This window comes from Xenopus laevis, chromosome 5S (genome assembly GCF_017654675.1).
Source record: "Xenopus laevis strain J_2021 chromosome 5S, Xenopus_laevis_v10.1, whole genome shotgun sequence".
NCBI classification, from domain to species: Eukaryota; Metazoa; Chordata; class Amphibia; order Anura; family Pipidae; genus Xenopus; species Xenopus laevis.
This window is the reverse complement of record NC_054380.1, coordinates 74,212,447-74,222,232: the sequence shown is the minus strand read 5'-3', so window position 1 is coordinate 74,222,232 and position 9,786 is coordinate 74,212,447. Positions and strand designations below refer to the sequence as shown.

At 39.4% G+C, this 9,786-nt stretch overlaps 1 protein-coding gene across 5 annotated transcripts; it reads left to right on the top strand.

Annotated features, from left to right (window-relative positions):
• Positions 1-637: 637 nt before the first annotated feature.
• On the top strand, positions 638-3,553 carry LOC108717978 (small integral membrane protein 8). Of its 5 annotated transcripts, none has more exons than XM_018265453.2 (3): positions 638-787; positions 2,342-2,511; positions 3,254-3,553. In XM_018265453.2, the coding sequence occupies exons 2-3, from the start codon at positions 2,377-2,379 to the stop codon at positions 3,410-3,412; spliced, it is 294 nt and encodes a 97-aa protein (XP_018120942.1). In that variant the 5' UTR covers positions 638-787; positions 2,342-2,376; the 3' UTR covers positions 3,413-3,553. The 5 variants fall into 5 exon arrangements, with proteins under 5 accessions (XP_018120942.1, XP_018120941.1, XP_018120943.1 ...); XM_018265452.2 differs by lacking the exon at positions 638-787 and adding an exon at positions 794-936; XM_018265454.2 differs by lacking the exon at positions 638-787 and adding an exon at positions 982-1,082.
• Positions 3,554-9,786: the final 6,233 nt, after the last annotated feature.

Below are 9,786 nucleotides of genomic sequence, written 5' to 3'. Positions count from 1 at the left end.
GTGGGGGCGGGCCGGCTGCAGCGCGCGATCTGCCGGGGGGCCCTGTGGGGGTGCAGGCCCTGGCCCAGTTGCACCCCCTGCTCCCCCGGTAGTTACGCCCCCTGCCGCTACCCTTTACTATCTCTCAATGGCGGACTAGGGTTGGCTGCTTTTGAGGTACGTACCTAGGGTTGCCACCTTTCAATAAAATTTGCACCGGCTGGTGCTGGGGGCGGTTATAAGAGGTGGGACGTGATGGTAAGGGGGTGGAGTCATGGCATGCAATTGGACGTGATGTCAAAGGGGGCGGCATGCAATTGGCCAGGTGCCGAAGAAAAGGTATATTTTGTGCAAATTGGGGCAGGCCAAGGGCTTTAGTTAGGGATATTACAAATGTATCGGCAGCTACATTGCCGGTAAATTTGTAATACCGGCTAGGCCAGTAAAATACCGGCCAGGTGGCAACCCTATAAAATTGTACCTGGCCTCTTCTGCTTACCCCTGGTTCCTGCAATGAAGCCAAGTCGCACAGTTGTTTGAAATTGCACTGAAATGACTTCACTGGGGACAATATTTTATACTAACACCCGAACTGTACGTTTATAATGTCTAAAGCTCATTCACTGGGCGAAATACTGCTACTAGTTATCCTAGTGTGAAGAAGAAGACGAAAAACACACTGGATAGTGCAGTTAACACTCCGCTCACTAGAGGCCGCTGTCCGCAGCTTGATTATTTCCAAGAGATTTGTTTGACCTCGTGACGCTGTGTGACACGGCGCAGTCACTGCTGGAAGGGCGTCTACATGGTAATATGCAGCTTCACAGCCTATTTTGTGTAATGTAACGGTGGAGCCGCTTTACAGTGTAGTTAGCGAGAGTGAAGACTGAAGCAGATAGCTAGTGAGATATTTAAACAAGATGTCTGCGCTGAATGATTTTTGAGCATGGAATATGGGTAAATGCCACATTTCAGGCTGTAATTTAGCAGGATTTCTTTTACGTTTGCTAAATCACAGTGACTTTGTAGACGATCCCTCACTTCCGGTATATCAGCGAGTCCCTGTCTCTTTATTTTGTTTTGCGTTTCCGCAGATCCCCCAGGTATAAGCTTCGGCAGCAGTAGCTTTTAATAAATATTTCACAACAGGTAGTAACTAGCAAGAGGTGAATCCCGCACACATTTTCATTGCATTCATGTGCAGTGTGTTAAACAAAGACTCTTGTATGTACAGCGTGACACATGCTTGTGCTCTAGGATAGTCTGTCATCCTAATCTTCTAACATCCTTTTGGCTTGGGTGACCAGAACAAAATTCAGTGAAACATCTAGAAAATTCAGCCATAAGGTCTGCAATGATTGCAATTTAATTTAAATGCAGCAGCCAGATTCCTTAAAAAGTGCATTTATTAGAAAAGTCACCTGAACTGTTAATTCGTATTTAGGCTCTAGAACAAGGGGGCCATGATGATTATTTTTACCATAGTTTTAAATACTCCATGCATGTTATGCAGACGTGCGTGTACTGCATTATCTCCTAACTAGGGTTGCCACCTTTTTTGGAAAAAAATACCGGCCTTCGTATATATCTATATTTTCCGTATTAACATTGGGATCAACTATCATTTTTACCGGCCAGGTGGCAACCCCACTCCTACCCCTGGCCCTCATGAGCGAAACGTCTTCCAACAAGTTGTTATATGTATACACAATGCTCGGTCCAGGGGTTTGTCATCAGTCTGAGTGGAAAACATAATGTGAATCCCCCAAACAGCTGGAAGACCACAGACTGCCGCTGTGGGTATAAAAAGTTGACTCTTGCATCTAATTTAGACTGCTATTGATAGAGAACAAGTACATTTTTTTTTTTTTTTTGAAACAAGTGCCCATACAGGCTTGTGGCAAAGGTAGGTTGCAGATTATGGCTACTTGGTGTATATACACAATACAGTGTATATTTACAATATAAATAGGGGTGTCAGACTGCCTATCTTTACTCTGTATACACTGTTGTGGTGCACAGCACCGATAGAAAACTGCCAGACTGCAACTATTAAGAGAATCAGGAGAATTTTGTAAATGCTGGCTGTACTATTTTTGCAGGAATGCCATTTACTCTGTAAGGCTGGCTCTGGTGCTAGTCTTCTATTGGCATCAGTTTGTGTCCCACTGGGAGAAAGGTATTGGGCCTCAACAGGTTTTGCCAGTATCCTAATATTGAAGTGTCCATCCTTCCCAAGTGTTTTACTATAGCACATTTTGCAAATTCGAAAAAAATCTGTGTTTTCCTTATCAGTGGTTGTGTATATAAATTTAAGATTTATTTTAAAGACTTCATTGTGTATTTCTTTTTTTAAATCTAGGTTTTAGTGATCAACCGCTAAGCCTCTTTTGGAAAATGTCTTCACCGTCCTCAGAATCATCCAATGTTAAAAGTGGCCCTCCCAAGGAGGAGTATCGCACCCCTGGATTCAGAGGGGTAAAGACAACCACCCTGTTTAGAGCGGTGAATCCTGAGCTTTTCATCAAACCTGTAAGAAATAATAATATGTCTGTTAGTAAACTAATTTTTTTTTTTTAACAAACTGTCCTCTTGTAACCATCTTTTATCTGCAATCACATCAGCATGAGTACTTATGCTCATTGCCTGTAGAAGATAACTGGTTCCAATATTTGGGTTGCAGATGCAAATATGGACAAGGAATGAATCTGTTGGGGCATGTTTAAGAGAAAATATTTCTTCTTATTGCTTATTCTTTTTCCTTACATGCATAATGTGAATAATCTAAGATGCTGGTTGTAGTTACCCATAACAACCAATAGGCAGGGAGCAATTTTCTAGTTTTGTTCCATTTAAATAACCATTTTTGACTAAATTGCTTTTTCCTTTTAATAAGACTGACTGTACCTTGTACAACTATGTGTTGATGGCTCCAGAAAGCTAGATGCACCTGATACATGGAAAGCCCATTGTTTTTAGAATTGTGGATAACAGATCCCATAAGTCTGTATTTTTATTTGGCAAAAATATAGAGCTAATCATTTCAATGCATAGTTAAAATAAACCATGTAACATATGTTTCAGTTACTGTCCTCCATGATAAAAGCAGTGTCCCCAAAATATAGTCAGTATCTCTGCAGATGTATGTAATTATATTGCTCTTTGGTACCCAGATTACTGGGTAAATTGATCATTGTATGTATTCTGTTGATTATCTAAATCGATATTTTTTTCAATATTGCAAAATACGATTTCTTTGTTTTAATTTTAACAGAACAAACCAGTAATGGTGTTTGGACTTGTGACAATCACAATGTGCGTTGCCTACATTGCTTATTTACATGCTACAGAAGAGAACAAAAAGGAATTATATGAAGCTGTTGACAGTGAAGGGAACAGGTACACAAGAAGAAAAACTTCTAAATGGGATTAAATCACAGTTGGACTGAAACAAATTATCTAAATATAAATAAAGAAAATAATTTTGGTATCTGAATTTGTGCTGCCATTCTAGGATGCATAAGAAATAAAGTCAGCACTTTTTTTAATGAAAGGAATAAAATAAAGGCAAGTCTCGTCTGCTTCCTCCATGATTTTTGGCACCCTAGCTGGCTTCCTCCAAGTGAGGCCTGGACTTGTATGGTTCTACTTCCAAATCTGTTATGATTTCAAAGGAAAGAAGTCTGATCCCTAGGAAATCATGCCTATGGGAAGACAGACAGATATATCATGCCTTAACATTAACTTATGTTCAGCGTGATTGCTAGGATCCAGTTTACCCTAGCAACCAGGCAGTTTCATTAATGAGTGAGACAGTGATATGAGCAGTAGGAGGTAATGATTCACAAACTCTTCTAGATATCTTCACGTATCCAAAACAGAATTTGCATTTTTGAAAACAAGTTCTTTTGTAGGGAAACATTGACAAAGGCATTTCATCTCTAAAAGCTAAAGTTTCGGGCATTCTCTTGTTGTAGTGCCCATCGTCACAGAAATGAACACTAGTTCACAGTTAATATAACTGCAAATAGGACAGCTGCCTCCCCATGCTCCTGTAAAGAAAACAAGCATTTGCATTTATTAAATTACAACAAGCAAGTATGAACAGAGCCAAGCACCAAATTGGGAATCTGAGATGTTGCTCAGAAAAAACTTTAAAGGCAAAGGTGGGAGAGGACTTGAACCTAGCATCATAACTTGAATGTGTTTTGTGTGAAATCATTGGTATTGGATGGGAAAAAGGTCCTCAATTTCTGTAAACTATCATATATCACATGTAGCTGTAGTAAATGCTCAGTGTTTGCCAAAGAACCATATAATGTTTGAATGAAGGTTATTTGTATGGATAATAATTTTGTGTTTTTAGAGTAAAATGTCAGTTGTACATTTATGCTCAGTTTATATGCCCTTTAACAGGATCTGTATGCAGTCTTGGTCCCCATATTATACACATGGGGTAGGTACAATAAGACTTAGGTATAGATTTGTTAATGCTCAAGCAATTGGTTACTGAAACCACATGTGAGGTCCTTCAATCTAAGGTGGCTTAATACAGCACTTGTGGGGCAACCTGAAGGCCCGTTATAGTAAAATGTAAATGTTTATTTCTGTCCTGGATCTATAGCAGGTTGGCCTTGACAATGGTAACCAGCCAAATATTGGACTACAAACTTGGGACTGAATCCACTCTGAATCTGAAAACCTGCTCTACAGCTATTCAAGCAGAAGGGAAATGGCAAAGCACGGGAAGGCATAAAAATTCTCAGGCCCCCTCCAAAGGCCTCTTGCAACTTGACCAATCTGTACTTTTTTTAGCCAGATACATGAAAAGTTCCAGTTGTGAGACTAATGGATGGTGCTGATTAGGAGCAGGGTGGGAAGCCTTTGGAGGGGGCTAGGAGTTGTAGGTAGCTTTTCTTTCTATCAACTTTTTAATTTAAAATAATGTATTGTAAACATACCTTTATGAATTTATCTTTAGAATGCTCTATTCTCCCTGCCTAGTACATTTTGGTTTTTAAAATGTTATTCAAACCTGACCAATATCAGATCAAGAGCAAATGATTCCACTGGCAACAGAAAGGATTATTCTGATTTCCATTTGAGCATTAGCATCAACTATGGTGCACAAATTGCAGCCAGTGGGGAAGGAAGTCTGCATGCTATCCTATATCACAAAGTATAATTCCAATTTTACCTGCTTCCTGGCCAGAAAGTATCTTTCTTTCCCTCCAAAACAAACTGGTGCACAGAGGAGATCCCATTTTCATTTGTATACTAAGCAGAGGATATTATAAAAAAAAAAAAACGTTTCTATGCTAAAATTTCCATTTGTGTGTAATTTAGATTAAAGCTCATCAGAGCAGTTTATGATCAGATATCAAGGTTTTTAATTAGTATATGTAGAGCCAGGGAAGTACAGTTGTATTCAGAATAATAGCAGTGTGTTTAGAAAGTGAATAAAGGTCAAAATCCTTTACTTACCTTTACTTTTTATGTCCATAGTGGCAAATGCATTGGGAACACTGCTAATTGCAAATCAAAACATGAAGAAAAAAATATCAAATTTGTGTTATTCCTTTACAGAAAGTAAAGGGAATATTTGGCTGTTCCAAACAATAGCAGTATGCATTTTTCTTTACAAACACAAACATTCACTGTATAAACTGGAAAATGTTTCAAGATTTTTCTACTTATATTTAGTTGTATAACCAGTGTTTCTGAGAACTGCTGTACATCTGTGTTGCATAGAGTCGCCCAACTTCTGGCACCTGTTACATTCCACAATTCTTCTGCATTTATGGGTTTTGCCTCAGAAACAGCATTTTTATGTCACCCCACATGTTTTCTATTGGATTAAAAGAGAACTAACCCTTCCAATTAGAAAAGCCCCATCTACTACCCTAGTCCCCACTCCCTGCTCCCTACACATAGTGCATTATTCCAGAAAGGGTCCCTGGACAGCATGCTTATTTATGCAGAGTAGCGCAGTGGAGCTCATGGGTGCCATCTTCAGGGTCTTCTGTAAGGGAATTCCGTATTTGCCGCATGCACAGTTGGAGCAGTCCAGTATTCATACCAACTACACATGCGCTGAAAAGTTCAGTGAATTGCCTATTGGGAAACGAAGATCAGAAAGCCAAAGAACCAGAAGACGGCACCCATGTGTTCCGCTGTGCTACATGCACTGTGAGCATGCTGATCTTCATTTATATTGTACTGTATTTATAATGTACTGTTGCCTTGCACTGGTAAAAAATTGTTGATTTTAGAAAGACTACTATATTTTATATAAATAAGCTGCTGTGTAGACATTCAAAGGAGAAAAGGATCAGGTTTACATAGCAGTTAACAGATAAGCTCTGTAGAATACAGTGGGAACTTTTCCGTTATCTACTATTTAACCTGTGCCTTTTTTTAAACTGAATGGCTGCCCAGCAGCTTGTTTATATATACTAACACATACTGTATATTACCTGGGCAACATTTCATCATATATTAATTATTTTAAAACACTTTAATTTTTTGGTGTTTCTGCTCCTTTAAGTTTGTTTGTTGTAGTGCTGTAAAGCTCTGTGCACTGCATTTGTGGGAAAGTGCTGTAGTAGTATTTTTGTTATTAATTGTAAGCTTCAGAGTGGTGCCTAATAGCTCACAGGAAGCTATACAGTTGATTGGTCCCAAGTCTCAACAGGTCCTGGTTTTGGCCAAATGATGCCAGTGTTTAATTAGTTCTTTGAGAGGCAAGGAGAATACAGGCTTTCACGTGACAATTTTCTGCTTACTGTTACACTAACACCTTTCACCTCCAAACTAATTACACATTTGGTGCAGACGCCATTGATTACACTAAGAGACAGAAAAATAAGGTGTTAGTACTACACTATGTACACTAATATGTAAGCTCACTTGCCACGTCAAGGCCCCTCATTGTACGTGAGTCCTACACTATCCATTAGCATTGAAATTGAAATACAATTCAATAAAAGGCAGATAGTGCTTGCTTTGCTGCAGGGGAACCTACCCACATTTGATTTGGGAATGAAACCAGTGCAATGTTCTTCTCTGGGACTACCCCTCTATCTTTGTAGAACTTACATCTAGTGAATCTGGTCTGCAAAATCTATCCAAGGAGTAAGGAAAGCCCACATTGCTTTCTCTGTAATGTGACACTACCCTTCAAGATCATCTACATGCTTAAAAGGATAAAGAGAACTACCACTGTACTGTACAAATATATATTTGAAATGTGACAGTTCACTTCTTGCACGACACACTACAAGTTTATAAAGACACAATATACTGCATTCTTACTATTTTCTGTTTATGTAGTGCAAATATTAAGGGGTGAAAGTATAAAGATTTTTCTTTTGCTTTGTTTTCTTAGTTTCTAAGTACAGTTACAGTTGTCTGTTGTTACATAGTAACATAGTAACATAGTAAGTAAGGTTGAAAAAAGACACATGTCCATCGAGTTTAACCTTTTTTTTTTTATTAACTACCTATCTGCCAGTTGATCCAGAGGAAGGCAAAAAACCCATCTAAAGCCTCTCCAGTTTGCCTTAGAGGGGGAAAAATTCCTTCCTGACTCCAACATGGCAATCGGACTAGTCCCTGGATCAACTTGGACTATGAGCTATTTCCCATAACCCTGTATTCCCTTACTTGCTAAAAAGCTATCCAACCCCTTCTTAAAGCTATCTAATATATCAGCCTGTACAACTGATTCAGGGAGAGAATTCCACATCTTCACAGCTCTCACTGTAAAAAACCCCTTCCGAATATTTAGGCGGAACCTCTTTTCTTCTAATCGGAATGGGTGACCTCGTGTCAGATGGAAAGACCTACTGTGCATAAGTGCAGTTGCAGTCACAAAAAAATTCCCACTAGTCACTGGCATGAAAAATCCCATTCATTAAAGGTTCTTTAGGCAAAAGGTGCTATTTTTGCATTTGGTGCTGACCAGTTCTTCCAGCCTCCTGTTCCAAATACAGCACAGTTGCGCCAAAAGAATATAGTGCACATTTACTTGCAAGCCGAATTCCAGAAACAATGTGAGCCTGTTTTGTAAAATGTTTAGCACAACTGTGCCAATTTGTGTCAAAGAAGTGTGAGCACAATTGGTGTGCCGAACATAAAATGTTTTTTCACTCAATTACCCCTTCTGCCCACAGTTGTCATTATCACATACCATAGTCCAGAGAATTGATATTGGAGAACCCATGCATAACAGCAAGGAATTGGGAATTATCAAACGGTTGAGGTTCCTTTAAAATGCCCAGCTGGATGTTTGGCAAATCAGCCCCACTGTGCCTAAGAGTTTGCTTATAATACTGTAAATAGTAACAGTAGAGCTAGATAAACAATATACTGCTGCAGTTTTTATTTTCTTTAACTACTACTTAAGACCAAAGTAAATGTATGTCAGTTGCACAGCAAGGTCTCCCTCCTACAAGTTTATTATTTTTTTTTGCTGTTTTATCTGTGCTACTTAATATGATCCATCTAGTGCCATCTAGTGTATAAATTAATAGATTACTACACCGAGGGACAGTTTTAAATATGTAGTTAAATCCCAGATCTGGAATCCACAAATAAATGTTCAACCAATAGTTTACTAAAACTGTTAACTGGTTACATCTGCATTTTTCTTTCCATATACCAATAACATATATAGAACTGCAAAATTCAAGCCTATCATTGAACTGCACGGCCACGAAACCCAGAGAAAAATGAAGACCAATGAACTAAGCCCTTAAGTCTAGCTATGAGGTAGCCCCACCATTTCAGAATTAATTAGTAAATGATAAAATGATTTGCCCTCACCCACCTGCACAATACATCCAAATATAATATGCAATTTACATGGATAATGCCTGGTATGGTAATATTAAAGTACATTATTAATTTATTTAAAATAATAAACCTATAAACTAATGTAAACATGATCTTTGACATATCATTACCATAGCTTGTGATACACATTCATATCAGTGGGAGTGATGCCATTATTTGGGAACTACTTATTCTTTAGTTGTCATTTACGACTATAAGTGGAAGTGAGCCTGAGCTTAGATGGACAAAAGGCGCAATCAGGGAGCAGGTAGAATGCTTCACAATGGAGGAATCAGGGAGCAGGTAGAGTGCTGCACAATGGAGGAATCGGGGCAGGTAGAATGCGGCACAATGCAGTAGGGAGGGCGGAGTTCATATGGCTGACGGCTGAGAAGAGAGGGTAGAGGACGGAGGTATGACTGCAGAATTGGAGGATGAGTGACAGTAAAAGCACCTGTTGCACATTCCTAAGCTGTAGGACATCGCATGGAGGACAGGTATTTCGCTGGAGGATGTCCTAAAATGCGTTCCGTAGGAAGCAGGTAGAATGCGGCAAAATGGAGGAATCAGGAGCAGGTAGAATGTGAAAGAATAGAGGAATCAGGGAGCAGGAAGAATGCTGCAGAATGGAGGAATCAGTGAGCATGTAGAATACGGCACAATGGAGGAATCAGGGAGCTGGTAGAATGTTGCACAATTAATGAATCAGGGAGCAGGTAGAATACTGTGGAACACGGTAGAATCCTGCAGAATGTAGGAATCAGGGAGCAGGTTGAATCCTGCAGAATGGAAGAATCAGGGAATAGGTAGAACTTAGAAATCAGGGAAAATGCTGCAGAATGGAGGAATCGGAGCAGGTAGAATGTTAAAGAATAGAGGAATGAGGGAGCAGGAAGAATGCTGCAGAATGGAGGAATCAGGGAGCAGGAAGAATGCTGCAGAATGGAGGAATTAGTGAGCAGGTAGAATACA